Source organism: Agelaius tricolor, unplaced genomic scaffold, assembly GCF_023055355.1.
Source record: "Agelaius tricolor isolate 1412-34295 unplaced genomic scaffold, bAgeTri1.0.p SCAF_15, whole genome shotgun sequence".
In the NCBI taxonomy this organism is placed as follows: Eukaryota; Metazoa; Chordata; class Aves; order Passeriformes; family Icteridae; genus Agelaius; species Agelaius tricolor.
Window position 1 is genome coordinate 15,238,423 of NW_027269275.1, and position 22,100 is coordinate 15,260,522.

The 22,100-nt window shown below is 52.4% G+C and overlaps 1 protein-coding gene across 5 annotated transcripts in view; it reads right to left on the reverse strand.

The window, feature by feature from the left end:
* The window catches only part of CPNE2 (copine 2), a 45,922-nt gene extending 25,118 nt beyond the window's left edge, over positions 1 to 20,804 (reverse strand). Inside the window, exons 1-5 of one of the 5 annotated variants that reach the window (XM_071440664.1) lie at positions 20,669 to 20,782; positions 19,307 to 19,490; positions 8,481 to 8,677; positions 3,264 to 3,443; positions 244 to 318 (exon numbers count right to left, since the gene is read on the reverse strand). In XM_071440664.1, the coding sequence (XP_071296765.1) occupies positions 244 to 318; positions 3,264 to 3,443; positions 8,481 to 8,648 (423 nt within the window). In that variant the 5' untranslated portion in view covers positions 8,649 to 8,677; positions 19,307 to 19,490; positions 20,669 to 20,782. Of the gene's footprint in view, positions 1 to 243; positions 319 to 3,263; positions 3,444 to 8,480; positions 8,678 to 15,065; positions 16,246 to 19,306; positions 19,491 to 19,561; positions 19,804 to 20,668 lie in introns of those variants that run through there. The other 4 variants (XM_071440661.1, XM_071440665.1, XM_071440663.1 and 1 more) reach the window with 4 other exon arrangements.
* Between the last annotated feature and the right edge of the window lie 1,296 nt (positions 20,805 to 22,100).

Below are 22,100 nucleotides of genomic sequence, written 5' to 3' on the forward strand. Positions count from 1 at the left end.
AGCAGAAGTTGAAGACTCACAGTGCTAAGAACAGGACAGACACTGAGCAAGATCCTGTCCCAAATAAACTGTCCTGTCCCAAATAAACTGTCCTCCAAACAGACCAAAGTGGCCAGGAAAACAAGAGGCAAAGGGAAAAATATTCAAGAGATTCACCCCAATCTCCTGGAGCCCCTGTGAGTGCCCTGCCTTGCCCCCATCCACCTTCAGAGGCCCAGCAGCAACACAAAGGAGCCAACCTACCGTGATCATGCCCTTGCCAGCTGGCTTGCCATTCCCCAGGAGGAGAGTCCGTGTTATTTTCTTGCTGGAGACAATCTAGAGAAGCCAAAGACAATAAAGCCATGATTGTACAAGTGATCAAAAGCAGACTCATAAGCAACTGATCATTGCTCATGTTGGTTAATTCAGGTTCATTTGCAGGAGTAGAAGAAAGGCACCAATATGCAGGGATGGCTGTGAGAGTGGGAATATCACCAGTGACACCCCAGCCCTCAGGGAACCCAGGGACCAGGGGGGGAGATCAGTGGGTCCTCACACAGACAGAACCACTGCAATTTGTTCCCAGCAACATCACCACTCACTCCCTCAAGGCCCATTTCACACACTTCTACCACGACCCCTGCTAGCCTTGATTGCAGGACATGTTTCCATGGGTGGATCCTGATTAAAGCTGGATGCTCTCCCCCAGCATCATTCTGGACCCCCTGAGCAGGGACAGCACCCCCAAAGGCACGCAAAGTTCTTCCCTTCACTTCTGGTTTGTAACAGGACAGACAGAATAAACTGGGAAATTAATTAAACCCTGAGATCTTTCCCAGCTCAGTGAGTTTCAGTCTCCTTCAGATCTGGAGAACCTGTAATTTTTCCTTATGAGGTGCAGATAACCCACATGGAGATCCAGCAACCTGCTGGAGCCACCAGTGCCCTGATCCCACATCCAGTGTGACCCCTCGAGTCTGGATGAGCTTTAAAGGTCCCTTTCCACCCAAACCATTCTGTGATCCTGATTCTTGCAATTTCAAAGCAAAAACCCTTTACATTTGTGAGGAGCCAGCCAAGTCCCAGTGCTTTTGGTGCACAGGAATCACCAGGCAGTGTAACCAGATCTTTGTGCCACACTGGGAACAGGCAGGACAAACCTCACAGCCCTGGCTGCAGAAACCATGGACACCCTCCAGCCTGGAGTCTGATCCCTGCTGCATTTCCTTTGGCCACAGAGGTCATAACAGGCCTGGGAATGATCCAGGCCTCCTTTTAAATCCTACTACAGACCTCATCAGCTGCACTAAGCAACCTGGCTGATCTGACTGAGCTCCAGTGCAAACTCAGAACTGAAAAGTCAGATTCTCACTGCCCAGCTGTTGGTGCCCACAGCTGTTCTCTGCTTCTGGCAGCTCATGGAAACATCTCACCAAGCAAATTCCAACCATCAGGAAACCCAAGGCAGGGTGGCCGAACCCACAAGCCCTCATGCACTTTGCTTCATTCGTCTCCTCACCCTGCACAAGTGCCACCCCTCCTGCCCACCTCTGCTCCACAGCTGGGCTGTGCTGCCAGCCCTTGCTGGCCACAGGGAGAGGAGGCAAACAGGACTTCAGGGGAAAAGGGGAAATTAAAAGATTCCTCCATTCCAAGCTGGTGTCCTGTTGAGGACTAAATGTCACCAAGAAGATGATGTTGGAACTGCTGCAAAAACTGGGCACAGGTCAAGTTCTCCTTTGCAGAGTGGAAATACTGGGGTAAGCTTGCAGAGTTCCAAGCTCTCTTCTTCCTGACAGGCTAAACCCACTGGCTGTGCCCAAATACACAGCAGACAGTGATGCCACCATGGCAAAACCATCAGCTGCTCTGAGAGAGCCCCTGGATGTGAGACCTGCCAGCACCTGCCCATCCCCAGCATCAGCACAGCCCAGGAGGGTCTGTGCAGGCTCCTCTCTGACACAATCACCTTCCCAAGCACCAGAAGGGCTGAGACCATCTGGGAGACCCAACAAGCAGGAGAAGATGGTTCAGACCCTTCCACCTTCCTCCCCAGTGCACATGGATAATGTTCTTCCCCAGCAAGAGCCTGCAGAGCCCTGGGCTGCTGCAGAGCCACACTCAGGAACAGCAAGGTTCCAGCTGTATCCTTATGTCCATGAATTCTCTGCTTCCACCAAGACATGACTTTCACAAGCAGCCCTTGCTGAGCTGCCCCACTCTGGAGCTGGAAGTGTTTCAGCACAGCAGAACTAACAGTAAAGGATGGGTTTAAGCTGAACTACTGAACACAGGCCAGAGCTGCTGCCTGCACCATCTCTAAACTTCTGCAGGAGCAGAATTAGGTCATCACAGACCACTTCCAAAATTCCAGTCATTAAACTTCAAACCCTGTAAATGTCAGTGCTCTTCTAACCTGTCAAGCTCTTGAGCTGGCAGTGGTGAAGGCCCTGGTGCTGCCTGCCACATGCAGTGCCATGCTGCACTCTGTGAGCAAAGCAATTGTGCTCATGAGCACCTTGGGCTCCCTGCCCATGCTGACCCACCTATTACAGCCCCTCCTTCCTGCCCAGTCCCAGCACTGAGCACTACAGAAGCAGTTTCTCCCAGCCTCTGCATTTGTGCCAGGTACCACAGCAGCCCTCAGCTGCTGGATGCTGCAAAAAGATGGAAAAAATCCCCCTCATTCCCAGCTTCTGAGCCAGAGGACAAAGACATTTGGAGAATGCAGCTGCCAGCTTCTAACAGGGTCTGGGCTCATGAATGAAAAGACCTTCCAAAAACTTATAAATCACATTGTGTCCCAAAAGCTTTTCCACAGGAAGAGCAGAAGACACATTCCAGCACCAACATGCTCAAGCAGGAGGAATGTTTTGCTACACAACAGCGATGGACAAAACTTTCAGAAAGAGAAAACCCAAACTGTGAAAGAAAGGCAGACTACATGCATCCTAACTTTAAATATCTGGAAGTTTCCCAAGCCTAAACTGGGCCCTTACTATACCCCATGGTGAAGACAGAGCCAGAAGCTTCCAGCTGATGTCCCTTTGCCAGCACCAGCAGAAACCACACCATGATTAGCTCAGACTGGAGCGAGCAGACATTCCCTAATGTGCAACAGCTCAACCTCAACAGCTGAAGGGTGACAAGCAAATCACATTTGTCTTTCTAGGAAGGAGCCAGAGAACTTGCATGGGGTGAGAAGAACAGCTGCCACCTCACCACATCCCTGTCTCTGATGTGTTTTGGGGTCCCCTTTGCTGCAGGGACCCCAGACCCACCGTGCCCAGGGTGCAGGAGAACTCGCCCAGGAAATCGTGCTCATACAGCTGTGTGCTTGACTTGTCCTGGTCAAACAGGGCAAACTTGAGCTTCTGCACCTCTTCAAAGTGGTAGTCAATAATGAACTTCTTGGCAAAAGCTGGGTTGAGGTTGTTCACAGCTGTCTCTGTCCTGTCCAGCTGCAGAGAAAAAGAGGCATTTAGGCAAGTGCATTTTACAGCTTTGTCACTGAAACTGAATTCAGCCAGAGCCACCCAGAAAGCCCATGGTGACCACCAGAATGAGCACAGCAAGCCCTCAGCAGAGCTGTCCCAAACACAGGCTGTGACACCTGGGTGCACAAGCTGAGATCCATCTAAACACACAAGGGCACATCAGGCAGAGCTGCCTCCCGAGGATGGGGGCATGGACACCCTCCCCACCCAACAGCCAGGATGGAAGTGCCCACCCAGCCAAGGCTCAGCTGGACTCGAGGATCACTGAAGCCAGAATTGCTTCATTTGCTTTAAGCCCTGTTCTCCCATGAGCTGAGGCTCTCTCACACCTCTTATCCTCAGCAGACCCTCACAGCTGTAATGCCAAACTTGCTTCTTCTAGTCTGTGCAGCCAGCAACAAGGACAAGCAAAACAAGAAGAGTCATGAGCCAGCACACAACTTTCTAGCATTTCCCTCTGGAACTCAACCCAAAACATCCATGTGGTTTCTTTTTTATTGGCCTTCCATAGATAAAAAGATAAAAAAACCATCACCACAGTCCCTTTTTTCATAGATTTCATCAAGCATTAGTAGCAACAAGAGGCTGAAAGGGCCCAGAGACAAAACTTCAGTAGATATTGTCACCAAGAGCTGTTGCAAGCAGGCTGGAAGCAATGATGAACTGGAAGGGCAGGCACAGAGGGGAAATGGAGACTGGAAGAATGTGGGGAACCCACTGTCAGAGGGGAAACACCACAGCTCTCTGCAGCACCCCACAGCCAGGAGCAGGGAGAGGAGCAGAGGAAACCTGGCAGGCAGCTGGTGGAAGTGTGGGTTTACAGCACTGCATGGCACAGGTGGTCAGAAAGCCTTGTGGGAGCCAAAACACCACCCTGAGGACAGCCACAATGAGATCCTGGAATGCTGCTCTGAGCAATGGAACTTTGGTCCCAGACCCTACAGCTCACACTGCAGGAAGGGTGGCAGCACCAGCAGGGTGCTGTGATGAGCTTGCACAAAGACAAACCCCCAGGATTTTGGCCAGAAACTGAGGCTGGTGTATTTACTTCTGGAAGTCCCTGGGCAAGGAGAGTCTGAACTCTCATGTCAGAACCCACATTCCCTCCCAGGCATGCTAAAGGGCAAGTTTAGAGCCTGACATGCAAAATATCCTTGTGAAGCTGAAAAGGGGCAGGAAGGGCAGGGGCAGCAGAGCCTGAGAGCTGAACAAGGAACACCAGAGCTGGGGGGAATCCTGCAAAGCAAGCAGGAGCTCTGTCACAAGAGCAGCAGATGGTATCATGTTGGTATCACTGCTCAGCCTGGAGATGATAAAGCTCTGGGGAGACCTCAGAGCAACTTCCAGCATGTAAAGGTGTCCAAGAGAGCTGGAGAGGGACTTTGGACAAAGGTCTGGAGTGACAGGACCACGAGGGAATGGCTTCAAACTGACTAAGGGCAGGTGTAGATTAGATGTTCTGAAGAAATTCTTGCCTGTGAGGGTGGTGAGTCACTGGCACAGTTTGCCCAGAGAAGCTGTGGTTGCCTCATCCCTGGGAGTGCTCCAGGCCAGGTTGGATGTGGCTCTGAGCAGCCTGGACTCGTGGAAGGTGTTATGACAGCACTGGCACTTTGCCACATCACCCTGTTATCCCAGGGTATGGTAACATGGATATTAAAAGAGAAGGAAACCCAGGCACTGTCCAGTGTGATTTTATCAAAGCTGCTGCCCTCAGTGTCTGGAAAGACCATCCCATCTCCCTGTGGGGCAGCACAAAGCCTCTGGCCATGCTGTGACCCTGGCTGGCATTCCACCCTGTCCTGCAGCCAGGACACCCAGTTCTGGGCAAGGCTGTGCATCCCAGATCCAGGGCAAGACCTCTCTGGAAAGCAGCTGGCATCCCTGGGCAGCACCAACCAGGCTGTGGGACCGTGGGATGTCTGCCAGGGCTGCTGAGCCAGGAATAAGCAGAGCAGAAAAAGCCTCCAAAAAAAGAAAAAAAAAAAAAAAAAAAAAAAAAAAAACCAAGCAAACACATACCTTAGTCCCAAAGAAACTCATTCAGCACAGAAGGCAGGTTTGGAGGGGCTCAGTGGAAATGTGGTGAGTTTGCTATTTATACACCCAACCATCACGGGGCTTTTTGCAATTGCTCGCTTAGTCTGTCTTAATTGCCAAGAAACGACTGAAGTAAAGTAAATTTACTAAAGTAAATGCTGTGTTCCCAGAATAGCCACCTGCTGCACCCTAGGGAACCAAAGCCAGCAACACCAGTGGGCTGTGAGCTGGCCAGGGCCACACAGCTTCACACAAACCCTCTCTGCTGCCATCCCCTACCAAAGGAGCCTCAGCTCAGGGGTGAGCTGGACCAGGAGCAGAGGCACCCACAGCTCTGCTTCATTTCAGCTGCACAACACACACAAATCCCCCTCCAGCTCTAGGAGATGGGACTGCACAGGCAGCAGAGATGGATTTTAGGTCCTTCCATGTTCTTGGAATGACTGGGAAGCCAGGGACCAAGAGAAACCAGTCCTTTCACAGCCAGACCCCAGCCTGAAGGAGATAACTTGAGGTCCCATCTCCAGCTCTGTTCTGGAAGAAGTGGCTGAAGGAAGGGTATGAAAATCCCAGCCAGGTTGGGAGTGATGGGGCTTTCTTCAACCCCCAGATCCAACAGTTCAATCTCCTGCCCAGTGCCAGTGTGAAGCACAACAATATCCCCAGCTGGCAGCTGCACAAGGTGTGAGCTTTGGGTTGGTGGGCACAAGCCACATTGCTGGTGACCATCACACATGAGGCCTCTTCACCACCATCCCTCACTGCCAGCAGCTCCTGCCATCCCCTTCACATCTGCAGGAAAGAACAGGGCCTTTGCCACCAAAAAGCAGAAAAGCACAAGGGTTGGTAAGAGGCAGCCAGGCTAATTAAAAAAATCTGTTTGGATAAGAGCCTCAAAGGGCCACAAAGACAATTAGAGGGATGGAGTGGCTCTCCTGAGAGAAAAGGCTGAGAGCCTTGGGATTGTTCAGAAGACAGAAGGCTCAGGGGAGACCTTAGGACACCTGAAAGAGCTGCAGGAGAGCTGGAGAGGGACTTCAGACAATGGCACAGAGTGACAGGGCGAGAGGAAATGGCTTCAAACTGACAGAGGGCAGGGTTAGATTGGGTGTTTGGAAGACATTCTTCCCCATGAGGGTGGTGAGGCCCTGGCACAGACTGTCCAGAGAAGCTGTGGCTGCCCCATCCCTGGAAGTGTTCAAGGCCAGGCTGATGTGGCTTCAAGCAAGGGTCATGGCAGGGGGTAGGAACGAGGTGATCTTTAGGTTCCTTCCCAAAGGATCCAGTCCACAATTCTATGATTTGGGAAATTGAGCACAAAACCAGGAAATCATCTCCAGCAGCAGCCCTTGTGAGAGTCTTCCAGTGTTCAGGGGGAGGCTGGCTGGGACCTTCAGGCATCCCCAGCATGGGGAGGTGCTTCATGCCCCAACTGCCCGAAGTGCCAAGGGAAGCTGATGCTGAAGGTGCAGGACTGCCTGGATGACTCAGTGGCACAAAGGTAGCTGCAGGGCTGAGTCATGTGTCCCTTGTCCCTGTTCCTGGCACCACAGGTCAGCTCTTTCATGGCTTCTGTGAGATGACATCACTGGGTAGAACATTTAAGCATCACCCATCTTCACTTCCCAGCCTGTGGTTTATTGTCCCTCCCTCCCCCACTCCTCCAAGGCTGATTCACAAAGATTTTAAATTCCTATTAAGCTCAGTGAGACAAAATAATTGTATTTGGGAACAAATGTTACAGCTAGAAAGAACAGTGAGCAGAAATCTCCCTGCTGGCATCAGCTGGTGCCACAGCCCCACTGCCCAGCTCAGAACCAGCACCAGGGCTGGTGCCAAAGGAGCACACCCACCACCACAAGCAGGACCAAGGCCTGGGACATGTCCCTAATCTGGTGTGGAGGACAAAGGGGCAGTAGGGTGGGATGGGCTCCAATGAGCTTATTCTGTCCCCATTAGGGCAAGGGGCACATCTGTGTGGCCAAAATCACAGAGAGCAAGGGGGTAGCTGTGAACCACGAGCCATCAGCTGCCAAGAGTCCACCCAACATCCCATCCAGCGAGGTTCTCATGGGCAATCCCACCTCTCCTGACCCTGCCTGGCACTCAGCCACGAGCCAAACCCACACAGCACCCCTGACACCTGTGAGTCAATGCCAGCAGTGTCCCCAAGGTGCCACTGGGCAGAGCTCAGAGGCACCAGCACACCACACCCCGTGCCAGCCCCTTCCAGCCCTGCTGACACCACCAGCAAGCTGCTGCTCAAGGCTCAGTCCTGTGCCTGCCGTGCCAATTAGAAAGAAGCTAAAAATAGCAGAAGAAAAGAAAAACAAAAACCTAAAAGCAGCACACATTTATATCGCATTGAAGGCTTTGGGATCAAAACCACTGGACTGAGACGTTACTGACAGAAAGAAAAATTCCTGAAAAGCACATTTAGGTCAGAGATGACACCTATCAAGGCTGGAAAGCTCATTAGTCTCATCCAGGCTGAAAAAAGTTAATTGCAGGGTGTGGCAAAGTGAGGTTTTCCCCTACACTCTCCTGCTGAAGGTGAGATCACTGCTGAACACCTGAGGTGGTGCTGGCCATTCACCAGCTCCTTGGGCAAGAACCTGAATGAGAACACCTAATTTCCCATTTTGTTTGGTTTACATGATTTAAATCCCTCTATGCCCATTTTCTGCTGCACCCAATGTGGGTGCCTGTATCCACCACATACCCATACTCTGCCTACCCTGCTCCCTCCCAGACCAAGCAGAATAAACCAGAATTTGCAGTTAAAGCCAATGCCCAGCACAAAGCAGAAGGCACTGATGGGGGAAGGACCAGTTGTGACACAGAACAATTCACACACTGGTGCCACACACAGCCTCAGGAGCACCAGGAAAGTCTCCACTCCTGCTCAGGGAGGCACGAGCAAACCAGGGAGGAACAAATCCACACATCAGCAGGACTTACCTCCACCCACTTCCCGTTGACTTCCATGAAGAGGACGCAGAAAGGGTCGGATTTGGAGGTGACATCCCTGTCCAGGAGGTTCTGGCCGCAGATGGAGAGCTCGACCTTGCAGACACAGTACTGAGAGCCCACGGGCCCTGGCGGCGAGGGAGGCGCCGTGTACGCCATGGGCCCGGGGGACAGCAGCTGCTGGCACTCTGTGGGACAGCACAGGCACAAACCTCAGTGTGGGACAGCACAGGGACAAACCTCAGTGCTGGGGAAACCAAACCTCAGTGTGGGACAGCACAGGGACAAACCTCAGTGTGGGACAGCACAGGGACAAACCTCAGCGTGGGACAGCACAGGGACAAACCTCAGTGCTGGGGACACCAAACCTCAGTGTGGGACAGCACAGGGACAAACCCCAGTGTGGGACAGCACAGGGACAAGCCTCAGTGCTGGGGACACCAAACCTCCTGTCAGCACTGCTGAGAGGTGCTGCCACATTTCTCCTCACAGAGAAAAGCAAGGCACAACTCTTCTCAAAGATTTCTGAGATTCGCATTCTCTGAGCTTCAGAGAAAGAGAAAACAGAGTTCTTATCACTTGCTGTGCTTGTGTTGTGCTAAAGTAGAATGCAATATGGAGATTGTTTAGCCAAAGTGAAGATGTTTTGTTTCCTTGGCCTATCAGGGCCAAGAGGATGTGTGTGTGTGTGTGTGTGTGTGTGTGTGTGTGGACTGTCGGGTGACAGCCACGAAATTTTGTGCAGTGTGAGCAGTTGTGTGCAGAGTGAGTGCTTAACGGATTCAATTTAAATAAAATGTATATAGTATAGTACAATAAAGTAATTAATTAGCTTTCTGGTATCTACAGAGTCTTCATCATCATTCTCTCTCCTGTGTCAGAGTTGCCTTTGGTTTACAGCAGAGCTGGGCACACACAGCGTGGCACAGGCAGAGCCTCTTGCTCTGAGTTCCACAGGTGACCATGAGGCTCTTCTGGCTCCATCTCCCAGGTGTCCCGAGTGGAAGCCCAGCAGAGCACCCATGACCTAATGTGAGTTTGATCCATAAATAACAGATTTTTCAAGAAAAGGCAACATCTTATTCCCTCAATGGAGAGGGAACTCCCCAGCCTCTTCTTCCAGCATGCTGGGCTTTTGTTTGTGCTGAGGAGCCACACTCCCACACCATCTCTGAGCACAAACCTGATTGCTGTCTGTCTGTCTCTGTCCCCAGGCAACAGACCACAGCCCTAAGGGACAAACTTGAGCTCTGCTCTGCAAATCATCATAGGGAAAGGGGTGAGACGGTGAGGATGAGTATGATGCAGAGCAGCTCCAGCCCTCAATCAGCCCCATCTCCACCCAGCTCCCAGGGCCAGCACAGAGCAGTGGCTCTGGCAGCAGGTAAAAAGTGGCAATAGTTGTTTCAGAGCAGTGAAGGCACATGTGACAAGCACTGCATGACCTGGAGCATGATTTACAGGGCCCTGACTAAAAATCCATTTAAAATCTTATCAGAAGCCTGCTACCAAAGCCATTTTGCAGAGATAAATGGGTTTTATACCATTATTAGTGCAAAACCTCACCCCACAGGACAGTCTTGACTTCTGATATACATTTTACTTGTCATGAATCACCAGTGGTCTTCAATGGAGAAGAAAGAGGAGAAAAAAAGAAGAAAAGAAGCATTTTTAGATTAATTTACACTAACAAAATTTTGTGGCTATTTTTGCTAGTGGTCAGTGAGCCCTTCTTAGCAGCTGTTTCAATATTTTTTATCTTCTTTTTCAAGAGTGGCTCCTAGCTCATCCACTTTATCTGAAGCCCTCAAACATTGCCTTCTCCACCTTGATAAACCATCTGCTTCTATTTGGCATTGAAACCCCAATTAATATTATCTATTTGTTTTGCCTGGGTATGAGTATTTACAAGCCCTTGTGCTGCCAGGAGCTGGGCTGCTGCCCTTTTCCCTTGCAGCTCAGCTTCCCAGCTGGAATGGGGAAGGAGGGCAGGGATAGGGTGATCCCAGCAGGGCTGTGGAAGGAGCTCTGGGCTCACCACCAGCTGTCCTGAGTGCTCAGCCCTGCTGCAAAGAATTCTGGGCAGAAAACAGCTCCAGCTCCCAAGGCTTGGAGCCTTTTCCTTCTGCCTGCCAAGATCTCTGCTTGGCACTAAGTCACCAGAAACAAGCCTGGGTTTAACCCCACCAGTAAACAAAAGCTCTTCACCCCAGACTGCTGCTCAGGCAAAGAGTGGTACAACCATCTCAGCTCCATAGGAACTCAGAAACTTCTCCAGAAGAAGGAAAACCCCGTCCCTGGCTGCAGACACTGGTGTGCATCACCAGAACAGCACCCACATCCCTCTCCCACGCTCCCCCTTGCCTAGACCCAGCCTGTCTGGTGCCATCACCCCCTGTGCAAGCAGGTGACTTTTGTGGGCTCTTACAGAAATCATGGATCATCCCAAAGAAGGATCTCCTGTTCCCTGGGATGGACACAGCAGAATTTTGCATGGTATCACTGCTGGGTGTCAGTACTTCTGTGCCTGTTCCAAATATGCCTGGTATTGGCCATGAAAAGAAATTATTTCTGTAATGAGAAGAGATCACTGAATTTAGGACACTATTAAGATTAAGACACCCCCTCCCCCAAATGTTTCTTCACCCCAGACTGCTGCTCAGGGAAGAGCACAGCAGGACAGGGCCAGAACAGTGGCAGGGTCACACCCAAATGGTGGCACTGTCACACCAGAACAGTGGCACACGTGGGAAACCTTCCACCTACTGCAGCCTCAAGGAGGAACACGTGGAGAAGCAGAAGCCCTCATGGCTCATCCACCATGGCTGGGGACCAGCCCCAAGGTGCCCATCCCTGCTCTGCTCCACCCAAGCCCATGTTGCCAGCTGCAGCTAAAGTGAAGATTTTACTTCATTAATTTTCTTTGATGCACTGATCATGTAATCAATGTCCTAAAATAGCCAAGCCTGTTCTATTTATGCTGCTGTCTGTCTACTACTCCCTCTGAGAAGCAAACATGGGGCAGCTGTGCTGGCATGGACCTGGTCCTGCCAGAGCAGGGAGATCTGGGCTGGGTTTTTCCATCTCCCCTTCCCCCAGATCTCAGTGCAGTCTCATAAAAAGCAGAGGCAGCAAGTGACTCAGTGGAAAAACCTTTTTTCCCAGGGCTGGCAGACACCAAAACATCCTCTTGGTGCACAGCACATCACCCATACTCCAGCCCCTGAGCTCAGCCTGTCTGGCTCCCCAGGGTGGGCATGGTCACAGGCACTGGGATGAGGAGATGCACCAGCCAGAGCAAACCCTGGGAAGCCACCTCTCCTGCCATGGATCCAGCACCTTCCTCTTGCTACACCAGCATGGATCCAGCACCTTGACAGGGCCAGGTGTGGGTGCAGCCCCGGCTGCCTCAGCATCAGCTCAGAGGCTTCACATCTGAGGCACCATCAGTGAGCCAGCACCATCCTAACACCCCACAAAAGCTTTAAATTCAGGGGGTATTTGAGCTGGCACAGGAAGAGTCAGTGTGCCATCATCTGCATTCCAGCCTCTCCCCCCGTTTTTGTTCTCCTCTCCCCACATTTGCTACCCTGAACAAAGTCCTGTGGCTGGCTCAGCATCTGCAGCCAAACATTGTCCTGTGCTCCATCCCAGCTGCCAGCTCCAGCACACACACGTGGTGTCCCAAGGGAACACAGCCAGGTTACCCAGGAGGGCTCTCAGGGATGAGCCTGAGGCTTTGGCTGCCCCAGGGTCCCTCTGCTATCAGGAGGTGTCACAGGAGCAGGACCAGAATGCAGGGACACGGTCACCAAATCCTTCTTGGGCTCCAGCTTCCAGGACCTTCTGAACTGAACATCTTTGTGCTTAGAGCTTTCAAGTACTTTTCTTCTCCATGGCCTGGTCACTTCCAAGCTGTTTCATGTCCACAACAACCCACAGAGAAGGGTTTTGCTGCCTGGGGGCACACACAAGCCCTGGGGATATCCAAGAATATCTAGCAGTCCCAGAGCAGAGTCTCATCCCATGGCACCCCAATCTCTACAGCAGAGAGCAAAATCACTTTTACAAATGTAAAAGGGTCAGCAGAAAAACCTGGGAGCTTCATTTCCTTAATTACCTGAAAAGGAAAGAGGGGAAGGAGATATCTGATTTGCAAAGTAACTCCTGACTGAAGAGGTTCCCCCTTCCCTCTGCAGAAGAGCAGCCCCACAAGCAGCAGTTCCTCAGGCCATGCTAAAGTTCTGTGTTAAACATTAACAAGAAAAAACAGCAGGAAAAAAAAAATAAACCTGTGCTTTAAGTAAAACATTGGGGGGGGGGGTAGGAGCTCAATCTTAATAGTGCCCTAAATTCAGTGATCTCCTCTCATTACAGAAATAATTTCTTTCAATGGCCAATACCAGGCATATTTGGAACAGGCACAGAAGTACTGACACCCAGCAGTGATACCATGCAAAATTCTGCTGTGTCCATCCCAGGGAACAGGAGATCCTTCTTTGGGATGATCCATGATTTCTGTAAGAGCCCACAAAAGTCACCTGTGACTGTTTCCCCACTAAGGCTGTCCCACTACAGCCTATTGAAATTATGGAAGCAAAATTCCTTTCAGGAAGGCAAAAATGACGGAGGAGCATCAAACAGGTGAATTGGGGCTGGTATAAATCACATGTCTGAGCTCACAGGCAGTGCAGACACACAGGGAGAGCAGCAGTACCTGAGGGAGGATTAGGGGCAGGTGAAAACAGGTTGTCATCAGATTGAAGCAAGAGAGGAGTGTGAGGATACAGAAACTGGTTGCCCAGAGCAGCAGAAAAGCTGAAACCCAGGACACACGGAGCTGGGGACACCAGGAAAAGCTGGGATGCACTGCAATGGACACCTGAGGCAGCTCCCCACAGCACCACAGCTCACAGAGGTCACTTTCCCCTCTCCTGCTGACAAACAGAGCCATCTCAGAATTCTTTCACAAAGCAAAAACGTTTGCCTCAGTCCCACGCAGGCATTTCAGTGGATTCACAGCTTGCCCCTGGTCCTTTAGCAGCCTCATTGCCTTCTGCACACAGGTGCAATTAGTCTGGACACAGCACCTTGCTGCTGGTGCCCAGCAGATGCCTCTGCCACAGGGGAGCAGCCTGGGAGGCAGAAAGGGGATGCTTGGTACATCCCCCTGTGGATGCTCCTTGGGTGCCTGCTACTGCCAGAGGACCTTCATCTCTCCCACTGGGCAGGGAAAGGCTGAAAACTGCCCCTGAGCACCCCAGCACAGCTGGGACTGAGCTCAAATCCACCCACATTCACAGAGATTTGGGGGACACCCAGCAGACAGAGATGCCCAGGCAGGGCTCTTCCCAGCCTGAAGCACAAGTCTCACAGTCAGGGGGACTGTACTGAGATACTTTGGTGCCTGATACAGAGGGACAAAGTGCTACAGGACAGCCTAATAAAGTGATATTGCCTATGAACCCTTTCCTGGTGGAAACTGTCCCTAATGGGCTACAATAGACAATGCTGCTGGTGCTGACAGCTGAGCTGCTCACAGCAGCACTGCAGAATTCCCTCTCAAGGGCTGGTGGCTGCTGCTGGGACAGTGACTGCTTCTCCAGTTCACACTTGGGCCATCCCAACCCACAGTGCCAGCTCCTCTCAGGCCCTCCTGTCCCTCACCTACCAGGTCTGTGCAGGTTTGATGCCAGTGAGGGCAGCACCCCCCTTGCTGAAACCCCAAGAGGCTGCACCAACCAGCACAGGGCAGCACCCAGCAAAGCTGCTCCAGGGGCTGAGGATCAGCAGAGCCCTGAGAAGTCACCTGAGGTAACCTGGGAGTCACAAATTGCAAGAAAACTCCAAGGAAACTCTGTGGCACCAGAGCTGGACACCCCCAATGTGGCTCATCTCATTTTGAAAGCATCATCCCCTGAAAAGCAGCTCCAGAGCCCTTTGCTGTGCCCAGGACAGAGCTGAGACAGCCACTGCTGATGCCAAGCAGGGACCCACCAGCTCCAGCAGCCTCCCTGCCATCCCCTCACGTGGCACAGCAGCTGCTGTGGCAGTGGCATTAGGGAAGAGCCTGGCTCTCACTGAAGGATGCCAGGGTGGCAGTGACTCTTCCCACCCTGTATCCCTGCTCCTGCACCACCTCACAGCCCCGACCACGACCCCAAGGGTCCCCCCGTGACCACCAAATTTGCCACCCTGGCTGCTTCCTCCTTTGAGCAGGAGCTGGAAGCACCTGGGGCTGCTCTGTCCCGAGCAGGAGGGCAAAAGCCGCTGTGCCAGCATCCCCTGGGGGAGAGCCGGTCCCTGTGCCAGGGCAGGGACACAGCCGTGCCCGGCCACTGCTGCAGGAGGGACACAGGTCCTCAGGGGGGGCTCACACCCGCAGAGACACCCAGACTGGAAATCTCAGCCGGCCAGGGAGGGGAGAGGAAACCCGAACACCTTTCGGTGCTTCTGCCATGGAGGCGGCTCCGGACAGAGCCTGCCCGGGCACTGGGGACCAAGGAGCAAATCCGCTCTCCAACCCTCCACAGATAAAGTCTGAAAATGTCCCCCAAAGTACCTAAACCTACTCACCGGCGGGAAATCACGAGGATTGAGGTGTTTCCGCAATCCTCAGCGTCGTCGCAGAGCCGAGGGCTCCAGGCTGGCAAACGAAAGCAAAACTCGCTCCTCCACACCCCGCGGTGACAGACAGAGAGCACCCCTGGTGACACGGCCGGGAGGAGCTGCAGGGGCCGGGGGCGTGCTCAGGAAGTCACACAATGAAAAACAAAACAAAACAAAACCAAACCCAAAACCACCCCAAAAACAAACAAACAAAAAACCCCCCCAAAAATCCAAACAAGCAAAACAACAACAACAACAAAAAAAAAAAAAAAAAACAAAAAAAACCCCCAAAAAACCAAAAATCCACCAAAAACACCACGGGAAAGAGTCCTTCCTCAAAACCGGAGAGGAAACAGGGGCTGTGCTACCAGGCAGCCGCACAGGGGTGCGTGTGCAGGGGGCAGAGCCCACGCTGGTGCCAACCCCGCACATCCATGCCCAGCTCACAGATCCACGGGTGCCTTCCAGGCTTGCTGCTCAGGCAGGAGAAAGGGCAAACAAGGAGCCGGGCAGAGCTCCCCCTGCTCGGGACACACACGGACAGAGCCCATTACCGTCCGCACGGGCTCGCACGTATTTGGCTCAGATGCGCTAAGAAGGGTTGCACATTTTCGCTTGACTACGAGTTTCCTCTGGGGCTCAATTTAGGGAAATCTGTGATTCAGGGCAGAAAACATCGTGATGTCACCGTGAATCGTGGCGCTCGCATCAAACCCTGCACACAGCCGCCCTAAAAGGCGGACCCAAGGGAAGGGTTCGTGTGCCGGCTCTGTACCCTCCGTGTTCCCAGGCAGAAATCCACCTCCTGCATCTTCCCAGGCTGAAATCCACCTCCTGCCCCTTCCCAGGCTGAAATCCACCTCCTGTACCTTTCCCAGGCAGAAATCCACCTCGTGTACCTTCCCAAGCTGAAATCCACCTCCTGCACCTTCCCAGTCAGAAATCCACCTCCTGCACCTTCCCAGGCAGAAATCCACCTCCTGCACCTTCCCAGGCAGAAATCCACCTCCTGTACCTTTCCCAGGCAGAAATCCACCTCCTGTACCTTTCCCAGGCTGAAATCCACCTCCTGCCCCTTCCCAGGCTGAAATCCACGCTGCCCATTCCACAAGGGACTGGGAGGCTCAGTCCTGCAGGAGCAGCCACAGGCAGACCTGTGGGAGCCTCTGTCCAACAGAGAAAATCACCAAATCTCCTGTCTCCCCAGGGCAGGGATGCTCTTGTCAGACACCTGCTCCAGGTAGGACAAACAGGAGATGCAGCAAGGGAGGAGGACAAGGCACTCTCAGGGTTTGGGGCATATTTTAGTTTCCAGTATTCAAAATTCCCTGCCCCATCCTACAGCAGCCATATGAAAGCTGGGCACAGTGTTAAAAGGAAGGGGGATAGATCTGTTTCAAAACTGGATTTGGAGGAAAAAGTGGACTTAGTTAAAGTCTTTACATTCCATCCCTATGGAATGTAAAGAATCAGGGCTGTGGGGAAGGTGGCTGGGCCCCCTTGCAGGTGCAGAGGGAACCTCCCACATCCCAACTATACACCATGTACATAACAGGCTGTTTAACTTATTAACCACTTTCCTATGCTGTTGAAAACAAAAATGCTGGCTTTCTGAATCTTAATTGGATTCCTATTCCCAGCCAACACCATCTATCACATGTGAGAGGGGAAGACAAAAAAAAAAAATCATCATTTATGCGATCAGAAATATCTTTAACTGCTTTTGGACCTCACTGCATGTCAGCCTAACCTCATGTCAGCCAGAACAGCCCCAGCAGCAGGCAGCTGTGCAGCTCCCTCCTTCCCATGCACTATTTCATCCCTAAAGCTACCAGTGCTTCAGAGCTGATAAGATAAATAAATATTAATTCACAGGTATTTATGTGCAATGCTCATTTGCACTGGGACACCAAGCCATGCAGAGCACTGCTGTCCCCATGGCTGGAGCCACCTTTCCCCCTCCCTTCCATCCCACCCTTCAGAGCCCCCCATCCCTTCCTCTTCACAGACGGGATTTTCATCGCCAAGATCCAACATTTTCCCACAGAATTTTAATTTTTTTGGCCTGCTTTGCAGCAGAGAGATGCTGCCACTTGATGTGTGAAGCTTCACCCTGAGACAGAATTGTGTGCCAGCGAGACAAAAATGCTGTGGTTTGTGAGAATGACGTCTGACTAATTCTCGACCCCTTCTCAACAGCTTTAGACACCGCTCGAGGGAATATCAGACTGGGTTTAAATGGTTGCACAGCACTGGACTTGTTTAATAGCAAAACTTGTATTCCCAGCTTGTATCATTTTTAAAATCAGCCTCATGACAGCCGATGTTTCTTCCTAAATCCTCAGCTTCTGGAATCACGTGATGATGGAAAATCCAGGGCTCTGAGGAAGGCGACTATTTTAGACACAAGATTTTTCCTGCTGGCTACAGGCAGAAAATATGACAGCTCCCAAACACAAGGCCTTAGCAAAAGCAGCAGACAAATAAAATTGGAGCCCTTCTTGCTGAATTCTACACTCGTTTGTTTTACTGGCATTTTAACAACAATGTTGGGATCTCCAAACTCACCTGAGTTCCTGGGAATTAGTTTTTCCCCTGCTCCATGATCCAAACAAGAAACCTTGCAAAGCCAGCAGCCAGCAAACTGAGCCAAAGCAGCAAAAAGTGATGACTCAGGTCCTTCAACAAATATTTTACAGAGGTTTAAAAGACAAACTGTAAGATTTCAGGGGCAGAAAGGGTGGGGAAGTGTTCAATTCTTTTTTTCCTTCACACTGTTCTGTGGGTTTTGCATCTTGCCAGGAGCACTATTTCAAATGCCAGGCGACTCCACCGCACCAGAAAATTTACCTTTCCCTCTATCCCCCCACCCTGCCTCTGAACACCAGCCAAGGTTCTCACATAAAGAGTTCCTTATGAGGGCTGGCAGCCCTGAACCCGGACAGGAGTTGCTGTTTCATCAATTAACCTGGAATTCTGTTCCCAGCATGCCGAGGGCTCCTGGAGAACAAGCCCTGATTTACAGCAGCTCCCCCCAGGCTGGGCTTTCCACTGAAGGCAGGGGGAAACTCTTCCCTCCAAGTGGAGCAGGAGAAGTTGTTCCTCCCAGACTCTCCATGCACCACACTGAGACTGCTGAAAGGCAAACAAAGCTGCTGCAATTCCAGCACACAACTGGGCAGACTGGTAAATCGTGGGGCAGCTCCAGGCTGCTCCAGCACCGCAAGATCCCGATGCTTTGGGGTGAGGGAGGGGGATCCCTGCCAGAGGAGCAGAATCATGGACTGCCAAGGGCTGTGCAGCTGATGTATTGCCCCAAGGCAAAGAGCATCTTCATCCACAGCTCAGCTCCAGCAGCTGAATCCTAACAGGATTTTTCCACACTGGAATCCCCAGCTCCGGGGGTGCAGGGCCCCTCCTACAGCACAGACTGGAGTTGTCTTACCCTGATAAGCAGCAGCTTCACAACAGCTTATCAGCAACCAGCATGAACCCCTTGCTGTCCCCCAGCACAGACCCAGGGAGCAAGGATGCTGATCCTCAGGATCTCAGCTCCCTTCAGCTGGAGCTCACAGGGCAGCAGGGAGACCCTGCCCACCCTCACACTGCACCAGGGCAGTGTCTGCAGCCCCTGCAAGAGATACAAACCGTGCTCCTGGCCAAGCAGCTCCTGGGAACAGCAGGGCACATGCCAACAGTGCCAGCAGAGGCAGGCTGCTGGCAAACTCCATCCTCTGGGGGCTGGGGACAGCGTTGGCTCTTAGAGAGCAGCTCCAGGACTGTGTCTCTGCCCAAGGCAGGGGCAAGGGGCTGCCTACACCACAGGAAGATGAAAGCTGGGCACACGTGGAAGCCTCACTAGATGCCCTCACTCCTTCCCTCCACTTTATCCCAGTCAGGATGCTCCAGCAGCAATAGCAGGGAAAGAAACACACACATCACCAGAAAACGTGTGTCCCAGGCTGTCACACAGCTGTAACCAAAGCAAATGCAGCATTTCCCCAAGGCAGCTACACGAAAACATCCTCCTCTGACTGCGTTCCTCAAAACAGCTCCTTTCCACATGCCCCGAGCTTTTGTTCCCAGCCTTCCTCCTCCCATCTCTCCCTTCCCTGCCCCCAACAGGCTTCGGTGGAAGGCTATTTCTGGCTGATAATAAATAATTTTCTGACTCCAGAGAAGCACAGTGGTATCAGAGGCCCCAGTACCTGGGCTGGCTCGAGGAGGCTGATGCAGGTGACAGGGGAGCAGGATCAGAACTGAGCACACCTGGGCTGTGCTCACAGCTCCAGCTTTTCCAGTGAGGTTCAGGTGTATTGCCAGCAGGTTCAAACCTGGTCCTTGAGGTTCATGAGGATCCTCCCAATTCCTTTCCACAAAGCAGCTCACACTCTGGGGAGTCAGCAGCAAGGACCCAGCCCTTCAGAGATGTTTCTGCCACCGAGGCTCAGCTCTCTACTCACCTCTGTTTCCTGTTCCACCCTCCTTGTGGTGACCAGCTCCAAAGGGTGTGTTTGCCCACCAAGTCCTCCAGCCCTGCTGGCTTTAGTCCAGCCTCTTTGCCTAAATTAGGGTTACTCACACAGAGACTTATTGCATCAGGTCTTCAGGCTGGCAGAGCTGACAGGAAAACACCTCCCTGCCTGCCATCCTCCCAGCACCCTCACACTGCTGAGCGAAACGCTCCGCTCGCCTCTTGCTCAGAGAACAAAGCCTCTTGCTGGGCACTGAGCAGAGAGAGGCAGCACACCCGTGAGCAGAAACCCTCCCAGTGCCCCCAAAATGCATGGCATGAGGGACATCATCACCAGCTGCAGGAGCATCAGGCTGCAAACAGCTCCTGAAGAAGTGACTCTGATTCCTCAGCCTCCAACTCACCAGATCCCCCCTGGACTCAGTGCCAGAGGATAAGGAGAGGGGCTTGCAGCAGCTGCCCAGAAAAAACCCTACAAACACTCCCAGGCTTGGGGAGTGAAGCCACGAGGCCCTGGCACTTGCCTGGGGGTCACAAACCCAGTTCACATCTTTAGGAGTGGATACAGACACACAGAGAGTGGGAGCAGAACAACTTCCACACCATGCATGAACAAAGGGATGGGCTGGGGAAGGGGAGCGGAAAGTGACAGGAGGGGCATCCTAAGGGATGGTCAAGGAACCAAAAGTCTGTCCCAGGGCACAGAGGCTCTGTCTGGCAGGACGGAGGGTCTGTCCCAGGGTATGGAGGGTCTGTCCCAGGGCACAAAGGGTCTGTCCCAGGGCACAGAGGCTCTGTCTGGCAGGACGGAGGATCTGTCCAAGAGCACAGAGGGTCTGTCCCAGGGCATGGAGGGTCTGTCTGGCAGGACGGAGGATCTGTCCAGAAGCATGGAGGGCAGAAGCGCCACCACACACCTCGGGACGAGCCAGTGGGGGACACCACCCTACAGGTCCCCATCCTGTGGGTGACACCGGTGTTGCGCTGTCCCGGCCAGGCCACCCTCGCACCGGACTCTCCGCTCTCCCAGCACCACCCGCCCGAGCAGCCCCGCTCCGCTATCCCCAGCGCATCCTCGGGCGCTGCCGGTACTCACCGCCGGGCCGGGCCGGGCCGGGCCGAGCCGCTCCCGCGGGGCTGCGGGCTCAGAAGCTCCGCACGGCCGCGCCCGCCCCTCGCCATCACCGCCCACCCTCCCGCCCCGAACGGCGGGGCCGGGGGCGGGCGGCGGGCGCGGCCGGGCTCGGGCTCCCCCTCCCGCAACGAGCAGCAGCCGTTCCTGACTAACAAAATAAAAAAAAAAAAAAAAAAAAAAAAAGAGAAAAAAGAGAAAAAAGAGGGGAAAAAAAAGAGAAAAAAGAGAAAAAAGAAAAAAAATTTAAAAAAAGAAAAAAAATTTAAAAAAGGAAAAAAGAAAAAATAAAAAAAAGGATCCACCCCAAAACTTCTTCTCTCGCTGCTTTTGCTTTGCTGTTTGGAGAGAAAAAAAAAAAAAGCTTAAAAACAGCCTAAAAAATACATCTAGAAAATTGTTTTCCATGTTATGCACTCAGATTCAAGGGAAATATAACTTTGTTGGATCAACAGTCAACGCTTTTAAGTAAAACCACTGGGTTTTGTGCTGGTTGGGTGTAAGCAGGGTTTTCCCTGCCCAGCCAGTGTGGGTGCTCCTGGTGCTGAAACCATTCAGGCCTGGACTATGTCCTGCTGATTCTGCTTCCTGTGGGAAAAAGATGGGTAAAGAAGGAAAAGAAGCAGGCCCCAAATGCATGGCCCAGACGTGAAGGGCTGGGCAGTGTCACACCCAGCCATCACCCACCCACCCCAAGGAGCTGGTGTGTGCTCCCTTCCAGGCTGGTACCACCACTGGTACCACCAAAGTGCCATTGGCAATCTCACCTGCCCTTGGTGGACACATCTTGAGGTCTCCAGGATATCTATAGAGATGTTTTTGATGTGGAGATATGGTACTAAGGCTGAAAGCCTCTCTCTGAGGCTGCTGATTAAATAAACCATCTGTATTTGATCAGAGCTCTTTGCTGTGGGCCCTGCTCATGCTTTGGAAGATCAGAGGCAAATAAGCAAGTCCCAAATTCCCCTGGCCAGCTGGAATACCTTCTTCTCCCTCAGTTTGAGCTGTGGAAGGCAGAGGAGTTTTAAGGCACCGAGTTTTTAGCCTGCACAAGGTGCTCCCTCTGCCAGCCCCAGGAGTGGAGCAGTGGACACAGGACAGGCCCAGGGGGCACCAGGGCTCCTCTCAGCACAGGCAACACCCAGCTAAGAGCTGGGCCTAACGCTGAGGAGCAACCCTGCTCTTTCTGTGTGGCCAGAAACCATCACAGAAAGGGACGAGGCTGTGCCTGAAAGAGGAATTCAGTGGGAGAAGTGGGGTCTGTGCCAGCCCTGCCCTCCTACCTCCTTGCCTGAGGCTTAAAATGTCACTTTGAGGGGAAAAGGGAGAGGCAGGCTGTATTTCACAAATGCCAATATGCCTGTTTTCTCCCAGATCAGATTTTCCTGTGTTTTCT